The sequence below is a fragment of the Ascochyta rabiei genome, chromosome 7, assembly GCF_004011695.2.
Source record: "Ascochyta rabiei chromosome 7, complete sequence".
Classification (NCBI taxonomy): domain Eukaryota; kingdom Fungi; phylum Ascomycota; class Dothideomycetes; order Pleosporales; family Didymellaceae; genus Ascochyta; species Ascochyta rabiei.
Genome location: NC_082411.1, coordinates 1,189,861 through 1,211,040, shown reverse-complemented (window position 1 = coordinate 1,211,040; position 21,180 = coordinate 1,189,861). Strand labels below are relative to the sequence as shown.

Sequence of the window (21,180 nt, the reverse complement as noted above, 5' to 3'; positions counted from 1 at the left end):
CAGAAGAAAGGTCCAGCGCCAAGCCAGCAGGCACGAAGCGCGCTAGTGTGCTTACCTAACGGAAAATCGAAGGTGAGGGCTCCCAGTGCGCGGCAGGAGCTCCATTGACAGCTCCCACCCCCTCCACATCCAACATCATGTTCGCGCACTCCATCAGGGCCTCGGTACGCTTTTCTGGACCCCCAATTGTCGATGCCTGCTGACCCGGAACAGCGCCAGGCGCTCGCACGCGTTGCTCGCCAGCAGCCTACCATTGCCCGCCGCACCTTCATCACCCCTACGGCCGTCCGCTCAGGTACATCATCACAAGCGCACGCCCAGGGACACTACTGACGCAATTGGTGCAGCCGACTTGGTGCAAGACCTCTACCTCCGCGAGCTCAAGAACTACAAGGTCCCCCAGGTCAAGGCCAACGACGCCGAGGGCCATGTCCAGAAGTTCTCTGTCCCCGCCGCCCCCAAGTCCCCCGAGGAGGCCGACATTGCGAACGAGCTCAACGCCTACGAGACCCAGCAGCCCGACGTTGGCACTGAGGCTACTGCGGCGGATGGCCAGGTCCTGCCTGACGAGGACTGGTTCGTTGAGGAGGACGAGTCGATCACCACCCCCGGTGCTACCCACTAGGCTGGACGCGCTGTTGATATTGGAATCACCTGTACCAAAATGCTAGCGAATGTGTCAATACGGATTGGGCAATAGACCGCCGAGCTTGAAGTACATTTACAACGCGCCCCGAATCACGTGATGTGACCCCATGCGTCCGGGGGTTGGCTTTGAGTCCTCCCTCCGGCAAACGTGGGGATGTGGTGTGTGCTTACGTACTGACATTACATGTGTGGAGGATTGTGTTGCCAGCACTTCAATGCGCAGCAAGTTGAGGCCCAGATACGTACATGGCACTACTGCACTACGCCAGCAGAGCACGAGGCTGAGCAAGCATGAAAGCTCAAGTGAGGGGGCTTGATTGATGGATGATGTCTGCAGAGTCTGAAGGACGCGAGCCAGAACCTCCATCGTTGACTTGGTTCCTCAACGCTGTACTCAGCTCGACTTTGCTGTTCTCGCATTTGCGTGCGGGGACATGTAAAATCACCTACCATCCAATGCACGAATACATGCACTGATGTATTGGTGGCAGACGTGAGGAAAGCAAAATAACACACTTGACCCGCCTTGGTACTGTGGATAGAGCGAACTAGGCACCCTTCTGCATGCCACGAGAACTGGTTCGAGACGCTAATGGTATAAGCTGCCTGCGTTGGAGAGACAGGTGCTCGGATTAGTCCGGTGGCAACTCAGTTCAGCCTCAGCGTGGCTCTGAAACGATTGGCGGTTGGATCTAACAAGCGACACATGCAAGCAAGCGGAGCCGGGTAGCCGACTGGCCCGTAGGTGCCGCACTCCGTAGGCAAGACTATCGAAGAATGCACCATGAACAGTGCATGGAGAGAAGCAGTAGTGCGCTCTCTGCACGAATGGATCAGGACATGTCCGGAGCAGGAGGCCATGAAGCGGTAAGCGCGCGCGTTAGCCAAGTCGTCAGTGCCTTCAGAGCGAGCGATAAAGGGTTTGACTAAGGGCAGGCAGGGTCCGCAGGGACACGGTTCGAGAGATTGCAGTGTTCACAAGTCGCGAAAAAACAAGGCTCACTCGCGCAATTTGGTGCACAGCAGAGGTTGAGGGGACCCGCAGTGGCAGATGGCACGAGCCACGTTGTATGGAGCAGAGAGTGGAACTGACGCCAGCCGTGGCCCTGATGGGTGACACGCAACGACCCGAACAAGGCGTCATGTTGAGGCCTGCACTACCACGGCCGCACATCTGACCACGGCCCGTGAGCAGCAGGCGACAGGCAGGAGGTCGGCAGTGAAGCCCCGGTGGTAAGATTAGAAAATCCCTCCGGCTCTGATCTGCACAAGCGGGAGGTACGCCCCTGCTAGCTGCAGTTGTACTCGTCGGCGTGCAGAGCAGGCGTCGAATTCCTGGGACATGAATCGAGCTGGCCTAGTGTCAGTCAGCCTGAGCGCGTTTTCTCAAACGAGCACGGCCTCAGTCGCTGCTCAAGTGCTGGCCGTGTCTGCCTGTCACCCTTCTGTCTTCTGTGCTGCTCGCAAACACCACCGCAGCACTCTCAAGCCACCCTTCCGTTTGTTCCGATTGTACGGCGAGGCTGTGACGTACTAGCATTGTGGATCTTTCAACTGCCTTCACAGCCTGCTGCACGGCCCGCCGTGCCCACCTACCAGCCTACCAGCCTACCAGCCCACCAGCCCACCAGCACAGCGCCGCTCTATTCCTGTTCCTGCGCCATGAACTCGTGAAAAATAGCGCAGCAGCACACCTTGGAAGCCGCGCAGGCAGGACTCGCCCACCCAGGCGAACCAGCAGCGAGCACACTGACACTTGCTTTACACCTCGCCCTCCGCCGCCATGCCAATCGCCGTCGCCTCAGCCCTGCGAGGACACGACGTCTTCTCGAGCAAGTCGAGAGGCAGGAGCAGAGCTGCGTCAGAAGTCGGCCCCCTACCGCCCACCGACGGCGAGAAGAAGCCTGAGAGAGCACAGTTACCCAAGGCGGCATCGTACACGTACTTTCCGCGAGTGAAGAGCCTAGATGGGGATGCGCCGGCGCACGACCCGGAGGACGACCTGAAGAAGGCCAAAGACGTCGATGTCACATCTGACAGCTCGTCAGGTGGGTCGAGCCACTCTTCAGAGGAAGCCCCTCAGGCCCTGGAAATGCCGCAATTGAGGCCCACCAACACCACACGCCGCTCGTCGAGATTCCTGCCATTCTCCAGCAAGAGCCGAGAGCCGTCCGTCGAACCCAAACCCGAGCGCAATCGCAAAGAAGCCGTAAAAGAAACAGAATCGCCCAACGGCTCACCATCGAGGTCCTTGACTAAGTTGAGGAGGAAGTCGTGGGTAGTTTCGTCGCAGCAGCAGCAGCAGCCGCCGCCGCCGCCTGCAACAGCAACCTCGCCCACAAAGGAGAGCAGAAAGGAGAAGAGGGCAGCTCAGAAGGAAGAAGACGCAAAAAAGAAGGCAGCGACTGCCGAAGCGCCGAAACGAAAGACCCCGGCGAGCACCGACACCATTCCTGAGGAGGCTGAAGCGAAGAATCAAGCAAGGGACGAGGCAGCAGACACTGTGGAGCAGCGACCCGCACCCATACCCCTCAGCAAGAAGAACAAGCGCCTCAGCGCACTTCTGACAGCTAACGGGCCTGCCGTCCCCTCCGTGCCGAAATCCTTCTCGACTGAACAGCTTCCCCTATACCCGCATTCGCAAAGCCCCCTCAGCCCCACCAACGTCGTTCCCCCGCTTCCACGCAATCTCTCCACGGACAAGCTAGGCAATCGTGTCAAGACGGAACCGCGCAAGAAAGATGAGCTCTGGACCGTTTTTAGAACCTTAGAGGGCGAGCTGCGCAAGTATGTTGATCACTGTCCAGGGGTTCCCCAAGCTTACGAGTGATAGGTTCCAGCATAAATCCAGCTCTTTAAAAGCCAACATAGTTCGAACGAGCCTCCTTCAAGAATTCATCTACAAGTACGCCAACCACCCCTCGAATCAAAAGCTCCGACCGGAGGACCTTGATCGAAGAACAAACATTCTCAATGGCTGGTGGACGGGCCTGTTGGAACTTGTGGCAGGACGAAACAACCAGTCGATATCTGGGACAGATCGTCCGGTGATCTTGGAAGGTCTTGCTGGAATCATGGAAAGGCCTGAATGGAGGCTTGCCCCATCACCATTCTGCGCGCTCGCCGATCGTGAGGAAACCACCGCAACCTTGACAGCTACTTCGGCTGCTTCTACATCCTCCGACTTTCTTGCAGAGTCCGTCTACCACAACGTCAAAAACACGTTCCAACAGAACCTGATGTCTCAGATGGCGTTCGTGGTTGACAAGATGACCCCGCGAAATGCGGCAGCAAGTCTCGTCACGTTGTGCGGCAAGACCTGTGCATATGCCTTCTGCTTTTGTCCTGGGGTCGCCGACATTCTGGTACGACTTTGGAGTCCACCTTTAGAGATGATGAAGCGTGTCCTGGCCGAAGCAGGTCTCTCGAGGCTGGACAAGATAGACAGCATCTCCGCTCGCGTTGCGGCCGCCTTCCCACCCAACCTTCATTCTCTCAAGTTCCAGTCCTTGGCCAAGATGGTTCGCGTACTTCGCAATCCACCAACCGCAACGCCACCACTGCAGATTGCCAACCTCGATTGGTACGGGCTTTGGACAAAGCGCTGGTCAGGAGCCGAAAGCGATCTGTTCTACGTCTTCGTCAAGCACTACCATATCCTTGCGACTGGTTTCTTGCCCACAGCACCAACTGCGCAGGAGCGTATTTGCGCACCAGGACTACTCATGGTACACGCGCAAATCCTTGTCAATATGGACGCAACGATAAACAGACACGCTTTGCCGCAACAAACAGAGGAAAACGGAGGAGCGCAACCCATTACTTTCGACGATGTTCTGAGCGACCCTGACACTTCAGCGTCAACCATTTCCATCCCACCTGCGAATGCTACTCGGCAGATGCAGGAGAATCGATTGATCATGCTCATACGCGACTTCCTTTCTGAGAGCAACTCCCACATTCACATCGCTCGACGCATGTTTGCGGATAGCTTCGTAAGCTTACTGCAGGCACAAGCACGAAAGATCTCTGTGTACGACAGTAATGCCTGTTACACTTTGTGCGACTTCTTAGAAGAAGCCTTTGCAATCTTGGTCCGTTACGAGCAACACAACGTCGAGCATCATGTCATCATACATTGGCCATTCTGGTTGACAGTATGTAGAGAGATGACAGCAAGCGAGAACACAGCTACAGAAATCAAGCTGTACTCCTTCCTGTACAGTATTTGGTCTACTCTGACCCTGGACGAGCAACGCAAGAGGAGCTTGTGCCTCGATTTTCTTTTGGAGCCAGCTTTCTTTGAGAGCAGGTTCAACCATTGGTGCCCAATGGTACGCTCGTACTATATGCGCTTGATATGCTGGAGGGTTGCTCGATATGATGGCGAGTCTTCTGAAGTTGAAGTGTAGGTTTTGCCACCAACTTCATTTTAATGGCACTAACAAGACACAGGGAGATCAAGACGGCACTCAGCGATCGCCTTCGCTCCGTGTGGTCACACTATCTTTGGCTTGCTGAAGACGCTGAACGACTGCAACTTGCTTTTCCCTCGACACAGGCTTGCAACCCAGCCCCAGGTCGACGTTTCCTTATTATACGTAATGATAATCCCATCGCCGCCAGCAATGGCCCCTTCTTAACATTCGACGGCGTCGTACAAAACCCCCATCAGCGGAAGCCGTCCGCTTCCACTCCAGTTCCGGAACCCATGGTGCAAAAGGTTGCCGCACTGGCGACGGACTCAACAGACTTCCCAGACGAAGAGCCCACAAAAGGCAAATGGGGCATGTTCAAGAGCCTCATGGGTGGCTCGTCGAAGCCTTCCAAGTCCAAAGCAAATGCGCAGGCTGCTAAGGATAAGGAGAACACAAAGACGCCAACGCCTCCCCAGAGTTCCCTCGAAAAAATCTCCATGGAGAAACCGGCGCCTACACCTACGCCATCACCGCCTCCAGCGCACCGCTCCTACAGTTTCCGCTTCTCCCTCGAATGGGTCGACAAGCGGTTCGGTACCTACCAAAATATGCGACTTCAGCCACCACGACTGCCACTTCCGGCACAGATCTTGCTTCAGCAGAAGGGCATACATAACGACGCAGTCGGGAGCGTTCAGCCTACGGGCAAAGCTGTGACTTCTAGTCGTTACGCTGGTCGCGCCCTTGCAGAGTGGACATTCGTCTCGCACGAATGTCAGAACTTCTTCGACCGGAGAAAGAATGAGGGTGTACCGACGAACAAGCAAGTCGAGACACCAACGCTTTGTGTCGAAGCCTTCAGGCGACCAGGTTAGCCTCACTCGCGAGCTTCTTTTGTCAGCATCTTCATCGGCAGGAACGATTTCATCCCATCCTTCGCGCAGCATTGGCTCTGCGTAACGGTCCACTTGCATCTGGATACTCTCTCGGGACCTTGAGGTCCCACGGCGTTGCGATATATCTTGGTTTTCTATCTGTCATTCCCTTGTATACAACCCCTGCATGCATGCATGGCAGCGCGCTGCTTGCATGTCTCTTCTTGCGAGCTTTACTTTCTGGTCTCTGGTCACTATTACATTGGTATCATATAAGGCGGCGCTAAGTGTTGATATGCTGCTAAGGCGCAATACATACATAGATTTATGAACACTTGATATATTTCAAAGCGTTCGGACGAGTCTTGCGCTTTGTGTTTGATGCGTGTCTCAAAGTGAGTGGTGTTTGTTTAGTGGCAGACGCGCCTGCCGATACTGCCAATACTGCCGTCACCGTTGCGCTAGCGTCATTGCTCTCTACGAACCAACTGAAAGTGTAACTATAGCGTCAGGTGCTGGATTTCAAGACGCATATGGAATTAGATTATACATCATGGTTGGGTCTAGGAGGTACTCGCTCTTGTATGCATAAGGCGGCCGATAGCTGCAGGCTTTGTACGGTGTTGTCCACAGGTATGCATCATCCTGGAAGCATGGAGTGCTCCAATCGGCTTAGGCTCGTGAAAGGCTCGTGGAAGGCGCGTTCGACACGCGTTCTTTCCCTGCACCCGTCTACCGAGTCTGTCGATACTTTTGCCGGTGCTCTGTTTGTTTGTATTCGTGTCTTGTGAGAAGGCGGGCTTGAGACATGGAAACGTTCAGACCCAGACTGGTTGAGATGGTAGGCACGCGACGGAGACAGGGAGGATGGTGGCCAACATTGGCCATGCGAGCCGTGACGCAGCAATGCATGTGACCAGCAGCAAAACAACCCTACCGTATAAGCCAGCCAGCACCGCCGAGCGGCCCCGCAAAACATCGCAGTAGCTCAGAATCGACGTCTCACGGGCAGGGGCAGCTGATGACGCGCCGCGAGGATCCGTAATCGCCAGCGCCCGCCTGCTGCCGAACGTTGCTAACGCCGCTAAATGCTGCTCACGCCTCGAACCTATTCCCTCGCCCAAACCCCGGACACGGGCTGCACTCGCCCCGGGGCCTCGTATTTCCTGTGCACCCCGTCGCAAAAGGAGCTCCAGGCCGAGGAACAGCGCGCGTGCAGAATGCTGCTGCTCCACCAGACGGGCAGCGTCAAGGTGGGCGAGGTTGTACGGTAGGTTGCAGATGCCCGCGGAAGTCGCCCGGTTTGGGCACAGGCCGACAAAGTGCTAAGACATGATGCAGGTACACGGTCACCTACACGCCCAGCGAAGACCGTATCCTTCCTGCACCTGCATTCCTCCACGTGCGCATACGCAACACCTCCGCCCTGCCGCTGCGAGCCGCCTACCTCCACGGGCCCTACACCATCCATGTCGCCGCATATCCCTCCACCTTCAATCCGAACAGGAAAGCCGAGTCGCCCAAGACGTACGGTGTCCCCGAGTTCGAGCCCAACCTGAAAGCCGGCGGCTACTGGAACGCCCGGCTGACGGTGCCGGAGCATATCAGACAGGGCGACGAGTGGAGGAACTTCGATGGCACCCCCAAAAGCGCAACATGGATCATCGAGGTCGACTCCCAGATCATCTTCTCCCACTCGGCCTCTGTGAGCTACGAGCTGCTGGTAGCCCGCGACGAGAGGTCACTCGACCTTGGCTTCACGGCCGTGACTGGAAACAGCTCTGGAACGCCAGGCAAAGTCCAAGATCACCAGCAGGGGAACAAGTCCCACACGTCGAACCATCCTGCGCAGCAGAGGGGCGTCTTCTCCAAAGCCATCAAACTAGTCGTTGACGACACAACGAGTCTGTGGAATAAGCCGGAGCTACCAGAGTACAAGGATGAAGAGAGCCAGCCTGACAGGCGCAAGTCGAACGACGTCCAGCACGAGCAGAAGGACGACACTCGCAAGCAGAAGAACGTGCACCTCGTCGTGGTCACACATGGGCTGCACAGCAATCTTGGCGCAGATATGCTGTACCTGAAGGAGAGCATCGATGCGACCGCGAGGCAGGCCCGGGAAGACCGCCGGAGACGGCGGCAGGAGCAAAGAGGACAGAAGCCGAGTAACGAGGGCAACAACGAGACATCGACAGCGCCTCTGTCGGGCGGTCAAGAAGACATACCAGACGAAGAGGAGGACGAAGATGAAGAGGATGTCATCGTTCGCGGCTTCGACGGCAATGTTGTTCGCACCGAACGGGGCATACAGTATCTCGGGAAGCGGCTTGCTAAGCACGTGCTGCGACTCACGTACCCAGATCAGCCATACCTACCGATCAAGAAATCGGTTGGGCAGAAGCTGAACCCCTTCTCTCCAAACAAGGACAAGCCGGATGAAGGAATACCGGCACACGAAGGAAGCGATGTCCACTTCAAACCCCATTCGCATAAGCAAAAGCGTGCGTACAAGTTCACTAGCATAAGCTTCATCGGACACTCCCTAGGAGGACTAGTCCAAACATATGCTATAGCATACATCTACAAGCACTCTCCCAAATTCTTCGAACACATCAAACCTATCAATTTCATCGCCATGGCGTCACCTATGCTGGGTCTCAGCAATGAGAACCCAATGTATGTCAAGTTCGCTCTCGACTTTGGCTTGGTGGGAAGGACTGGACAGGATCTTGGTTTGACTTGGAGAGCCCCAACCCTGGCGAAAAGTGGATGGACTGCTATGGTTAGTGGATTTGGGGGACAGTCTGCGAGCCAGGAACAAGAAGATCCTGGTACCAAGCCACTCCTCCGGATCCTACCCACCGGGCCGGCTCACATGGTGCTACGCATGTTTAGAAACCGTACGGTATACTCCAATGTTGTCAACGATGGGGTTGTGCCACTCCGGACTAGTTGCCTGTTATTCCTGGACTGGAGGGGTTTGGGCAAGGTCGAGAAGGCTAGGCGAGAGAACGGACTGATTGGGAGTGTCGCGATGTGGGGCTTCAGTCAATTGACAGGGCAGAACTCATCGCCCAATCCGTCGAGGTTAGGGTTTCCAGACAAGGACGACGAGACCGAATCTCCATCAGGGAATGGGGACGACACTACCGTCCCTCTGCCAGGTGCAGATGTCACCAACCAAGATGACAGAGTGACTGCCTCGGAGCCTGCAGCTCATCAGTTCTTGGATGGCCAGAAGCACGACCCAGAAGACGCTGTGCAAGGGAACCCAGGTGTGCCGGCATCTGATCAGTACTTCCAACCACAAAACACATTGATGCAGTGGTGGAGCTACATCCGCCCTACAGGCAAGCATACTTCAAGGGACAAGAAGATGTTCACCCGCAGTCAGACTGTCTTCAAGGACGACGAGGAGCAAGAGGCTGCGACTGAAGAACCACCGTCACAAGGCTCGCAGCAGAGGAAACGACCCCTGGCATCACGCGGTGACAGCACACTCGATCCGTCGAAGAACTCGGCGGCACCACCTAAGACGACGATCTTTGAGTCGGCAGGAGACCTCATCAATCCACCTGTTCCACCCACATCCTGGATCGTTGATCCAAGTACTCGTGCTCGCACCATCTTCCACGACCGTGTGTATCACCCAGAAGACATACCGCCGCCACCTGCCAGGAAAAGATCTTCCGGCCGCTCTTTCTCTGGTGAGAGCGGTAGGTCTCCGACATCCGTCGGTACCGTCGACGAGGGCGTCATGCGAGTAGAAGAGAAGATCGCTCGTGCTTACCATAAGGATCTGTCGTGGCGTAAGGTCCTTGTCCGTCTCGAGCCTGACGCGCACAACAACATCGTCGTGCGCCGCATGTTCGCCAACGCTTACGGTTGGCCGGTAATCAAGCATCTATGTGACACTCACTTCGCAGACACGTACTCTGCACAGACCCGCGATGAGCAAGAACCCGCTCTTGATCGTGCTAAGGGCGTCGATGCCCCTGTAAAAGAAGACGGTGAACACGTGAAGGGCCAGGAAGACTCGGTGCCACCCATTGAGCGTACCGAGAGCGAGCTGAGGGAGGTCCGCGACGAGCTAGCACCACTCGAGAACTCCTTCAGGGCGCCAAAGCGCATGAACACTTCGGACTCGATCCGCAGCACAACCTCGGTAGATTGGGATAACTACTTTGATGGAGCAACAAGTGACGAAGATGATGATAATGATGAACGCAACGCAGTTCAGAAGTTCCTGCAACTCGGTTATCCTCGCGTTACAAGGACACCAACTTCTCCCAATCCACCACGAACACCAAACAGTCAGGGAACCACCGATGCAGAGCTCTCTGGCTTCTTCAACGGCACGTCTGCAGCGCCACAGCCAACACCGTCTGTGGATATACACAGAGGTTTGGGTGCAAGTCCAAGGCGACCGACCAAGGCGACTAAGGAGCCGGACTCGCAACAACCGCTAGGTAGCCAGGCTATTCTTCCTGCAGGTCACCAGGTTGCCGCAAGTCCACCTGGTAGTCCCTCTCTTCACCTCAGTGACGTGGGCCTAAGACGGTCTATAGAGGGCAGCCCTGATACTATTAGAGTGGGGAATGGAAGTGGAGTAACTGAGCAGGTTGCCAGATCCTTGAGTACGGCGAAGGACCGGGAGCGCTCGTAACGTGGGTGTGGCTGGGGGCGACGAACATTGCATTTGGACGGGTCAGCATATTTGGATGGCTGCATGGTAACGGCTATGATATACCCAGGATTTTATACATGGTTTGTGCACATATCTTCTGTTGTCTCTCTGATTTCCACTATAGTTTCCTTTACACTTCAGAATCTCGTTGGTGCTTTCCTAGTGAAGCTGTTTTCGCTACGTCATGTCGATATTGCTCTTTTTGCATTCACTTTCGCTGCTCCTCCGCGTGCACTGTGACTAGGCAACTACGAAACTATTCCTGGCTCTTCACATACATCTCACGGTGTCACGCAATCCAACACTTCCCCTTGAGCTTCGTGAGCTCGCCTCGTTACGTTGCAAACACAGCGCTATCGCACCTTCGATCTTGCTGTCAGTCGTTGAGCGCCACAATGCCGGGAACCAAGAAGAGCACCCCGGCAGCGTGGATTGGCGGTCGACGACGCAAGCTGATCCGCCGAAATCGCACAAATGAAGAACCGCCACGATCGAGCACTATGCCTGTACTGAACCCCGAGTCAGTTGCTGCTAGCTTGGTGAATGCTGTCAATAGTCAAGGCTCAACACATGTGAAGGAGAGACAATCAGAAGACAGGTACGATCAACATCGATACGAACATCGACAGGGACCTGAGAGAATCGAGAGTAAAATGCAATCATATTTGCATAGTGGTGCGGTCAAGTAAGTACAACTTAAAAACCACAACAGATACGTAGCTGACATGTTTAGATCCAGTGCGCCATACACTCTCTTTGCAGATGATCCAGCCACGTCCTCGCCCAAGTCCACAGCAACCGATGGCAAGAGAAAGCAAGGTTTGTTCGGCACCAAAAGGCCTAAAGCCCTTGATCGACCGAACGGCTCTCCTCACACACCAGTCGTCACGTCGCCGTTACCGGTCACCACACCCTCCAAAGCTGCGCAGTTCTTTGGTCTTGAATCTAAGCCTAACATCACCGAGAGCCCACGCCACGGACATTTCCAGGATGATGCCAATGTCGGTGATGACGATGATGATGCTCTGGTTAGGCCAATGTTTAAGAAGCAGTTTTCTCTGTCTCTGCTAACCGAATCCAAGGCAGGTGCAGAACGGCAGACCAGGTTTAAGGAAGATGGTGTGGAGCCTGATCTGCCAAATTCCGCAAAAACTAGCAGAATCAACACCAACAAAAGGCTACGCATGCTTATCCCGAATTTGACAGGCCCCAGACGTGCACCAATCCAGCAGACCACAGCTCCGACAACGCGTTTCGACCTTGACAAGAACGATGCCGATATTATTTACAGCAGTGATAATGGCCTTCAGAAATCCCGATTCCGCATTCCAGCTGCGCCTCGGCCTGTGCCTGCTGTAACCAAGCGTCGTGTGAGTAAGAAGAGTCCCAGATCATTTCAGCGGATGTCGCCTATAACGGAGACCTCGTTTGAGGAACTTCGCGCAAATTACCGCCAAGATAGAGATACAACCGATTTAGGCGTGATCTCTGAATATGAGTATGACAATACTCCCTACAGCGGCCCGGTATTGCCTCAATCTCACAGTGAATCGGTGTTGCCTCTGTATGGTGCTTTCAAACTTGATGAAGACGATCTATCGCCTACCGATGAGTTCTACGACGAAGAAGCTACCGACGAGGAGGATAATACCGTACATCCCGGTACCAAAGTCAATGTCAAACGAGGGCATTGGCATTGGTCTTCCACACTGTACAAGCGAAGCCCTTTGCAGAGCATCGAGGATGGTTTTCTTGACGCAACCGAAGATGACATGCGGTTTGAAGCTTGCAGGAAGACAATGCTCAGGGTCGAAGCCAAGAAGCCAGCTATGGACGCCGAGATTGCTGTTCTGAAGCGTGAGCAGGAGAGGATGAAGCACAAGTTCTGGAACGACAAGAGTGGAGACTGTATCTCTGGGCGACTGAATTCTACACCTGATGAGAGCAGCGACGAAGACGTTGGGGGCCTGGTATTAATTCGCAGCAGCATCGACCTCGATAAAGAGCCAACAGTGCATGAGGCGAAGGTGATGACATTTACCACGATCTTACCAGCAACCGTGAAAACTGTGGATATTCCACCTAGGAACAAGAAGCAAGTATCCTACGTCGGGAGCAGTACTTCTCTTCCGGAAAACCTTGTTCTCACAGAAAACGAGAAGAAGTGTATCACCTCTCCCACCCAGAATGAAAACATTCTTCCAGCAAGTGTAAGCACAGTCACATATTGCTGCCTTGACATTGCTGACAAGCCAAAGCCTGTCGTCACACACTACCATCACGAAGATCCGGATTGTACTTCGAAGTCTAAGAAATCTAAGATGACGCGCGACGAGTCGCGTCTACTCGTACAGAACTGGATCTCAAACTACAACAGTACTGAACAGCGCCCAGTATCTACCCGTGTTGATCCCGACGTCCTTGCCGATCAGGAAACACCACCAGCGCCATTTCCTAAGAGCGACGAAGGCCTTCCCACCCCGCCGATTAAGCCGCGTTCCGACTCGCTCACGCCTCCAAAGCAGCTTCAGAAACACCAGTGCATCAGCAACGGTCACATATTCCATCCGATTGATCTGAAGCGCATCCCAGACAATGCTGTCGTCAATGGCTTGGAGGTCAGGCCTTACTTGCAGACATACACCGGTGTCAAGCAACATGTGAAGATCCCTGTGCTTTGCGAGAGGTGTAGCGAGAACTGTGATGAGAACGTCTGGGAGTGTGAGATTGCTGTCTGTCGCATGGCTGTCTGTCAGAGCTGTGCTGAGGACATGGAGATAGAGTGGCAGGAGAGAAGTGTACGTGGCTGGAAACATAAGTGATAACAGTGACGAAAGGGATGGGCTAAAACAATTGGTCAGGACCTAGATGATGCGCAGGCGAGTTCTTGTCTTGAACAATAAGTACAAGAGTTCTTACCTCTGATGAATGCGGACCGAAGCATCTGCAGTAGATCTAATATGGTAATGTAGTCATCGATGCCTCGGGGATTGGTGTAAAGTGAAAAGAGGCAAAGGTCGTCTCTCACCTCATCTTTCTCTCACCTCGCACCTTTCACCCTCGAGCCACGTGCATATAAATTCTCTTGACACTCTATCTCCTTGTTCTCTCAATCTTACACGTACCTCAACCTGGATATCTCGCATCAGACCAACAGCACTAACTTTGGCCAACAACATCTGCAGCACTATTCAATCAGACTCACGACGATGGAACGGCAAAGCCCAGCGTTGTCAGTCGACAGCAGACCAACAATGCAACCTCCGTCTCGGCCACAGCCTGGTCTGCAGCAGACCCACACAGATACATACTTGCGAATGTCAGACGCCTCACGTTCTTCTCCTCAAGATTACTGCTAACGTCCACAGGCTTGAAGGGTCCGTGGTATCCGTCATCGTTGGCTCCGGACCACTTGCAACAAAGTACAATCTCCCAGTCGCACTTCTTTGCTTTCATTCAACCTTCTTCAAGAACGAGTTACTGCGGTACGAGACGGTTCGTACTCGTGTGTACGGCAACAAGAAGCGCAAGGTGTCCACTCAGGACCAGTCAATGATTGTGAAAGTCGAAAAGGTAGACGACGAGACTGAAGCGGAAGTGATTGCACAGTCTGCGAATTCAGAAGAGACCGTAATCAGGCTGCCGGGCGTTGATCTCGCTATCTTCGGCCTTTTCCTCAAGTACGTGTACATGGGCTTCTACCCTGCAACTGTTGATGCACGGCCTGGATATCCGCTCTCGATCCCATATGCACCTAAGTCAACACAACATAACCCATCTTACACGCCAGCCAAAGCTTCAATGCCACCCCCAGCAACAATCAATTCTCAAAAAGCCGTCCAAGGCAGCCATCCGTATCCACTGCCGACTCCAAGCCTCAACAACCCTCGAGTGTCCACCGTAACGGACGGGAACAACCATACCTTGGTCCCACCCTCGGTCCACGCCTACCTGCTGTCCATCCGTCTCAACGCACCGGGCTTCCTGAACCACGCGCTCAATCACATCTACTACGGCCTCGGTAAATATTTCGCCCTGACCCCAAGTCTAGTAGACTACATCTGCAGCCACACGACTCCAGGATCCACACTGCGCAAACTCATCCTCGACGTGCTAGTTGTTCACTGGCCGTCACCGTCGACACACATCGTTGTCAAGCACGCTGCACTGAGCAAGCACTGGAATGAGGTATTCGACATGCACAAGGACCTCAGGCATGAGTTTACTATGGGCTTGCAAGGCAGTATGAAGGTATTACCGGTGCAGGCGTACTTTGTCAGTACGGCTATGTCCGCTGTGGCTACGAAGGAGGAGGCAGGAGAGCGGGAATTGGAAGTCGTGGAAGTCAGGTCTGCCCAGGCCGATACGTCTGTTGCCGAGGCTGCCGTGAAGAAGTGACTGGCAAAACAAGAAAGCGAGGATCAGGTTTGAGGACCGCAGCGGTAACGCAAAGGGTCAGACGACTATGCTGGGAATCCCTGGAACAACACACGATTTCCCCAAAAGGAAGGTATATAAGCGCTCTGCGTCGGCGGCGCGTTCAAATCAAGTTTCAAAAGCTAGCAAAGACAACAACCTCTGACCAGGATAAATCCCTCCATACAAAATACATGCCCTGTATCACGGGACCGACAACGAGCAAACCAATACGCGACCATCGCTTCGAGGAAACCACACTCTCTCCCGTGTGTATACAAGCTGTGGCACAATGCAACCTCGGTCTGTCTGCCACGACGAGGACTCGTTGCCGTGCCAGCAGCCAATCATACGGGCTGCTACCACCAAGAAAGCTAGACTTAGGCCGCCACTGTGTAAACCGGTCAAGCTTCGTTAAGCGCAGAGGGCTGGGTAGCGTGTGTAAAAGAAGCGTTTCCCATGGCTTAGGGGTCTGCTTGTCGGGTCGGTCTCTACGTTTTTTTTTTTTTTTTTTTTTTTGAGAGTCAGCGGTATATTGCTGGAGTTGTTCGTGATCTGTGGGCAGAGTGAACGTTGAAGTGGAGCTTTGTATCGTTGCGAACAAGCTTGATCCTCACGAATGAACACTATGCGTCGGTCTCTTATCATGGCAGCTGTAGTAGCAGGTACGGCGTCAGCGCAGTCTGCACCGTCCGCTACTGCACTCACGTTCTGGAAACCAGGTCCAGGTGAGCCTCCTCAGTCGAGCCAACAGAGTCAACACCACTCTATCCCATCACCCGGATTAACACCCACACAGCCCTGAACCCCTCGCTATACTCCAAACAAGGCTTCGGGTCAACCACCTACCCACCTGTCGCCTCAATCATCACCTCAGACGCCGCAACCACCATCTTCCAGCTAGGCTGCCCTTCCTTCGTCCCTGCCACACAATCCCCCATCCTGGACGGCAGCATGACCCTCACCTGCGACTGGGCGACCAATAGCGCAACCTACACGCTCATCAACAGCACGCGTAACGTCATGCACGAGACGTACGCTTCGCCCGCGTACTCGCGCTGGTGGACCTGTGACTACAACACCGCCGCGACGCAAATGACATGCGCGCTCGAGGTCATTGGCGGCGAGATCGACACCAACGGGCCGGTCAGCGACTGGGTCATTCCGGACAAGGCCGGTAATGTGATTGCGTTTGCGACGGCGGAGATTGTTACCGAGGGGAGCTTTGCTGCGTTGCTGTCGACGGGTAGTGTGAGTGGCAGTGCGCCGACGCGGTTGATGACGCAGAGTGCAAGTGGGCCGGCGCCGACGGCAACGCAGGGGAGTGGAGTGGCTGGTTCGGAGCCGAGCAGGACGGCGAGTGCGAGTGCGAGTGCAAGTGCGGCAACGGTGAGTACGGCCGCTGCGGCGAAGTATGGGGTTGAGGGCGCGGCGCTTGCTGTGCTGGCTGGTGTTGCTGCGATGGATGTGTGGTAGTATGGTACGGATGGCTTCGTTTTGGGTATGTTGTCTGAGAGCGGTGCAAATTTGGTCCTGAATAGTTCAGTTTCAATCTTTCTTATACTTTCGAGCCATCTCTTGCTATGCACATTCGAGTGTCCAATGGTTTGCCTTTCGATTGTGCGCATGATCCTCATGACAACTTCCATCTTCGTACCGCTTAAAGCACTACCGATCAGTCCAATTCTTGGGCCGTGAATGCTTTGTAATGGTTCGGGATAATCCAAAGTTCCAAGTCTCATGAATCCAACTCTTACCATATATATGTTTTCCAACCACGATCCCACACCCATTCTTTTCCTATTTCTACGGCGCAATCTTCGGCCATCACAGAGGTAAGGCTAACGGATATACGCAGAACCAAGCTTTGAGCTATTCTGCTTCTGTAGGTCGCCAGACTAACGTCTCCCTAGGTCAATATCCAGTACTTGAACCATATCTGTCTTGCTCTCTTCCTCTCTCTTGGTCCCAAAGTACGGAGAAATAGCCTTGTCAACAACCCCCTCAAACAATCCCTCGATCATCCCGCTCAGCTCATCGCCCGTCTGTCTAAAGTCCGGAAACGCGTTGACCTCGAGCAAATATGTGTTCAAACTCCCATCCTCCTCAATGCCGACCATGAAGTCCAAGCCGAAGATCTCGAACGCGTTGGGCAGCGGCTGGAAATGTATGCTCATGCCCCTCGCCGCCGCTTCGAAAGTTTGGCCCGTGATGTCTTTGATTTGGGTGAAAACTTCGTCTTTCCAGGATTGTGATGCATTGATCTTTGCGTCTAGCTGGGAGGCGATGTCGTTGGGTAGGTTCCAAAATAGTCCGACTGAGCCTTCGCGGTCCCCAGTATCTTGGAGACAGGTATTTGTGAGGTGTGCGCGCATAGCGTCTTCCCGCTCTCCCTCGGACTCGAAGTCAGATGCCCAGGGTGGTGAATAGGGTTGTGCGGCGAAGAGTGCAAGCATGGGTTTGTAGACGAAGACCTGCAGTGCGCCGGTCGCGAGAACGTAGGTCCTGATGTGGAACTTCCTCAACTGTGTCGGCTCCCCTGGCGGGGCAAGTAAGAGTGGTGGGTGAATATACGGCTGTGCAACAAAGTGCCGGAGTTGGCTTGTGATGATTCCATTCCCCTCGTCTTTCTTCTCATCCCTTCCTGCGTCACTTCTCGCGTCTTCGCCCTCTTCCTCGTCGTCACTCTCAGGATCCCATTCCTCGAAGATAGCTGTTAACTCCTCTTCCGACGAGAAAAGCCTGATGCCCTGGCCCCTGTCGCTCATTCCCGGCTTCAGAATCCACCACCCCCTTTTCTCTTTCTCATCTTCTCCAAACTCCTCATTTCGTGCCCAACTCTCCTTCAATTCCCAAGCCTCAACAAGTGCATCATCCAAGAATTCCGCGTAATCGACTTCAAACTCCACACTTGGCTTTGCGCCCCTCTTCAGCACGCTGTCGGGGTACTTTGTGATCCAATTTGCGATGGTGGTGCTGAGATAGTGTTTCCTGATCAGGGCTTTGCGGATGATGTATGCGTTGGCCAAGGACGTGGAGGAGTGCGACATCAGCTGGTCCCAATCGATGGATTCATATTGAACGAATTGCAAGCATGGTGTTGTCGGCGAGGGGAGATCTTGGAGAGACTTGACGAGTTTGTACGACGAGGTGGGTAACCGCTTCTCCAGTGCTGAGAGGATTAGGGGCTGAACATAGGGGTCTTCGTAGTTGATGAGAGCGTGGATCGGTGTGTCCGAGGTAGAAGATGTTGGCGCCATGGTGGGGAAGTTGTGTACTGTGTGGGGTGAGGCCGATCCTGCTCTTTTTGATAAAGTCCAAGTGGTCGCGTGACGGAAGCTTGCAACAACGGAGGCGATTCAAACGGGAACGAAATCTTTGATTCAAGAAAAAGACCAATGACAGATCTATGGATACTGTTGTACACTAGGAAACTCGTTACTGTGGTATCTGTCGGGGCAATCCAAACCCAAAACGCAAATTCGCTCATCCCCTCGCTTAGTCCGGCCAATGACCGGGCCGCATTTTGAACGCCATAGAATCGTTTCCTTTCTGCATCGTCGCGTGCAACAATCGTACAAAGACGCCCGTTATCCAGGCAGGGATATCAATGGAATTAGACCACTTCCAAGTCATCATCATCGTCGTCCATAGCTGCAATGAGCCCAATGTCGAGACCTCCCAGGCTCTCCCGACCAGGCTCACGTATGCCCTTCTCGGGTAGCAGCAGGCGTGCTTTCTTTTTTGCTGGGCTACCGGCCCTCGTACCTCGCATTGCAGAGTCAGGACGGCTTTTGCTTGGCGAGAGAGGGCGAGCCTTGTGTGGTGACAGGACGAGGCCACGTCTATAGGCCCCACCCCAGCCAATGGGTTCGCTGGCACTGGCAGCAGTTGCCTTGCTTGCATTCGAGTGCTTCCGTTTCGATGGTACTAAGGAACCGCTTGCTTTTCGATTTAGAGAGACGTCGGCTGCCTTCCGGTTGAGAAGTCCGCGAAAGTCGCTCTCTATAGCCTTGTTCTGTCTTGCGTTGGCCAACTCTTGAGACGAATTAGTCGGCAGAGCCGTAGAAGGATCAATCCTGCGCTTGAGGTAGTCGCCGCCTGTGGTACCCTCTCCCATTTGCCCCAGTCTCTTGGCTAGATCCCGTTCCTTTTCTTTCGCAGCAAGCTGTCTGCGATGACGCTCTTCTCGACTACCGCCTCGCTCGAAACCTTGATCATCTTTGTCGAGCGCACGCGCAGCACCTCCCGGTCGCGGTGCAATAAACATGGTCTCATGTAGGTACCGGTCGTGGTACTTGCCCTCTTTGCGGAGTTCGTCGCCTTTGAACCCGTTTGGGCCTCTTCGACCGAACATGCCGCCTCCACCGCCTGACCCAACCATACCGTTGACTTCCATGCGGCCTTTTTTGCTCTTTTCGACTTGTAGTTGTAGATGGAATTCGCAAAACTCAGTTTTCCGCCCATCGACCCACTGGCCGCATTCCCTGCCGTCCTTTTTCTTTGCATGACAGAAGTCCAAATCTCTTGCAAGACCAATTTCAAGTACCGTATCGTCAGAGTTCGTGAGCTTTAACGAGAACTTGCCACTGGTGCGATCTTTTGGGGGCATGATGTCTGGGTTGAGGATAGCGACTAGCGTGCCGATGGGCAGCTTCCAGAAGTGTTCATAACCGCTGTCGAACAAGAACAGATCGAGCTCCCATTTCATGTCCGTCAGCCGTATGACCATGAACTTGCCGTGCTGGTTTGCATTACGTTCCTGACTGCCTCTGGAGTTATCGCGGGCTGAGTTTTGGGTGTCGCGTGGTGAAGACTTGGAGCATATCACGCCCATAACCACGTAGTCGTTCTCCCAGTCTGGCGGATCGTAGTCAGGCGCCTTGACATTTTTTAACAGCTGCGGTATTGTAAAAACGGTCTTGCCTTCCAACGTGCGAGTGACGGCACTGTGCTGCATCTCCCGCGACTTCAGATGTAAGCCAGACAACGACTCGAAGCTGGGGGCGTCGAAACTATCGTTGCGCTGCACAATCTCTTCGTACTTGGAGGCAGTTGCTGTGGCCTGGAAACCTCTGGGGGACGGTCTTGACGCGGATGATGGTGGACGTGCATCAGGGACTGAACCTCGGCGTGGTGTAGGTGGATTCTCTTGCGAGCCTAGTAGTCGACTGTGTGTTCTGCTGTGAGTTTTGGGACCTGGTGGTGGCATGTCTGTGAACGAGCTCCGGGGTTCTGAGGTGGCTGAAGTGAATGAAGAGCCTCGTGATGATGTCGGCCGTTCTCGTTTAAGTCCCGCAATGCTGCTCAGACCGAACCCTCGAGTCCTCCTCTCATCGTGCTTTTGCTCGTTCTCCTCGCGCTGCTTCTCTTTGCTTCTGCTCTCGGCAATGCGCTCGCTGAACGACTTGATCTTGGGCGTCCCTACTGCACCGGTCGTATTGGCGCGTGCGAGGCCATTTCTTGCTCCAATTTGGCCAGGACGCTTAAGACTGACCTGGGAGGCCTTGAGGCCCTTGTCGATACCAAGCAGCACCCGTGCAGGACTTCGTGGTTCGTCGAGGATGAGGCGAGCTCGCGTGGGTGAGACGGGCACCTGTACGTCTGCCTCTGGTCGCGGCAGGTCTGCTCTGTGCCGTGTTGGTATTGCACGGCTCTCTGGCTCAGCCTTGCGCGCTTTCTGCAGTTGCTTTTGCTTGAGCTTGAGACGTGCCTCGATCGACTGCAGCTTGAGCTGGAGCGTCTCCTCGTCTTCGTCTTCGGTGGTGTCGCCGTCGTCTTGCACCTGGTGCAGCGACACAGGGCGGCGCTTCGTTGGGGAGGGCGACACCGAGTTGCGCGCGCGCCGCTCTTCGTGCCTGCGGCGGCCAGACGGGGAGCTCAGGAGCGCTTCGTAGGGCGACTTGGGCGGCCAGTTCGGCGGGTTGTTCGTGGCTGCGGCGGTCAGTGAGGATCTGCATGCGGGGGATTGGAGGACGCACCCTTGGCCTTGGGGCTCTCCCGCACGATCATGGTCGCTGTGATGTGGGTGTCAGGGTGCTTCGTGCGCCGCCCATTTCTCGCGCCAGCAGGGTGGAGTGGAGAGTGGAGTGTGTGAACGCTTGGGGTGGGCTTGGTGGATATGTCAGGCCTGATT

General features: G+C 54.6%; 9 protein-coding genes across 9 annotated transcripts, besides 9 other annotated features; 7 read left to right on the top strand and 2 right to left on the bottom strand.

The window, feature by feature from the left end:
- Nucleotides 1–137: 137 nt before the first annotated feature.
- Nucleotides 138–625, top strand: EKO05_0004993 (ATP synthase F0 subcomplex subunit H atp14; the record flags this gene model as incomplete). The annotated part of the gene is made up of 3 exons (XM_038939337.1): nucleotides 138–164; nucleotides 214–295; nucleotides 348–625. The coding sequence occupies 3 exons, from the start codon at nucleotides 138–140 to the stop codon at nucleotides 623–625; spliced, it is 387 nt and encodes a 128-aa protein (XP_038799532.1).
- A 1,614-nt stretch (nucleotides 626–2,239) lies between these two features.
- Nucleotides 2,240–2,280: a tandem repeat.
- A 151-nt stretch (nucleotides 2,281–2,431) lies between these two features.
- EKO05_0004992 (uncharacterized protein) lies at nucleotides 2,432–3,478 on the top strand (the record flags this gene model as incomplete). The annotated part of the gene is made up of 1 exon (XM_059636502.1): nucleotides 2,432–3,478. One exon carries the CDS (start codon nucleotides 2,432–2,434, stop codon nucleotides 3,476–3,478), a length of 1,047 nt encoding a protein of 348 aa, XP_059492485.1.
- Nucleotides 2,934–2,967: a tandem repeat.
- A 244-nt stretch (nucleotides 3,479–3,722) lies between the features above and the next one.
- Nucleotides 3,723–5,941, top strand: EKO05_0004991 (uncharacterized protein; the record flags this gene model as incomplete). The annotated part of the gene is made up of 2 exons (XM_038939396.2): nucleotides 3,723–5,056; nucleotides 5,104–5,941. The coding sequence occupies 2 exons, from the start codon at nucleotides 3,723–3,725 to the stop codon at nucleotides 5,939–5,941; spliced, it is 2,172 nt and encodes a 723-aa protein (XP_038799531.2).
- A 184-nt stretch (nucleotides 5,942–6,125) lies between these two features.
- Nucleotides 6,126–6,158: a tandem repeat.
- An 871-nt stretch (nucleotides 6,159–7,029) lies between these two features.
- EKO05_0004990 (uncharacterized protein) lies at nucleotides 7,030–10,607 on the top strand (the record flags this gene model as incomplete). The annotated part of the gene is made up of 2 exons (XM_038939299.1): nucleotides 7,030–7,211; nucleotides 7,283–10,607. 2 exons carry the CDS (start codon nucleotides 7,030–7,032, stop codon nucleotides 10,605–10,607), a joined length of 3,507 nt encoding a protein of 1,168 aa, XP_038799530.1.
- Nucleotides 9,069–9,714: a mobile genetic element.
- Nucleotides 10,142–10,165: a tandem repeat.
- Nucleotides 10,608–11,023: 416 nt separating the features above from the next.
- Nucleotides 11,024–13,450, top strand: EKO05_0004989 (uncharacterized protein; the record flags this gene model as incomplete). Its single annotated transcript, XM_038939272.1, has 3 exons — nucleotides 11,024–11,313; nucleotides 11,362–12,838; nucleotides 12,887–13,450. The coding sequence occupies 3 exons, from the start codon at nucleotides 11,024–11,026 to the stop codon at nucleotides 13,448–13,450; spliced, it is 2,331 nt and encodes a 776-aa protein (XP_038799529.1).
- Nucleotides 11,618–11,651: a tandem repeat.
- Nucleotides 13,451–13,649: 199 nt separating the features above from the next.
- Nucleotides 13,650–13,690: a tandem repeat.
- A 490-nt stretch (nucleotides 13,691–14,180) lies between these two features.
- EKO05_0004988 (uncharacterized protein) lies at nucleotides 14,181–15,026 on the top strand (the record flags this gene model as incomplete). Its single annotated transcript, XM_038939195.2, has 1 exon — nucleotides 14,181–15,026. One exon carries the CDS (start codon nucleotides 14,181–14,183, stop codon nucleotides 15,024–15,026), a length of 846 nt encoding a protein of 281 aa, XP_038799528.2.
- A 514-nt stretch (nucleotides 15,027–15,540) lies between these two features.
- Nucleotides 15,541–15,563: a tandem repeat.
- A 127-nt stretch (nucleotides 15,564–15,690) lies between these two features.
- EKO05_0004987 (uncharacterized protein) lies at nucleotides 15,691–16,520 on the top strand (the record flags this gene model as incomplete). The annotated part of the gene is made up of 2 exons (XM_038939563.2): nucleotides 15,691–15,772; nucleotides 15,844–16,520. The coding sequence occupies 2 exons, from the start codon at nucleotides 15,691–15,693 to the stop codon at nucleotides 16,518–16,520; spliced, it is 759 nt and encodes a 252-aa protein (XP_038799527.2).
- A 422-nt stretch (nucleotides 16,521–16,942) lies between these two features.
- On the bottom strand, nucleotides 16,943–18,304 carry EKO05_0004986 (uncharacterized protein; the record flags this gene model as incomplete). The annotated part of the gene is made up of 1 exon (XM_038945706.1): nucleotides 16,943–18,304. The coding sequence occupies one exon, from the start codon at nucleotides 18,302–18,304 to the stop codon at nucleotides 16,943–16,945; it is 1,362 nt and encodes a 453-aa protein (XP_038799526.1).
- A 356-nt stretch (nucleotides 18,305–18,660) lies between these two features.
- On the bottom strand, nucleotides 18,661–21,056 carry EKO05_0004985 (uncharacterized protein; the record flags this gene model as incomplete). The annotated part of the gene is made up of 2 exons (XM_038939162.1): nucleotides 18,661–20,978; nucleotides 21,026–21,056. The coding sequence occupies 2 exons, from the start codon at nucleotides 21,054–21,056 to the stop codon at nucleotides 18,661–18,663; spliced, it is 2,349 nt and encodes a 782-aa protein (XP_038799525.1).
- Nucleotides 20,789–20,825: a tandem repeat.
- Nucleotides 21,057–21,180: the final 124 nt, after the last annotated feature.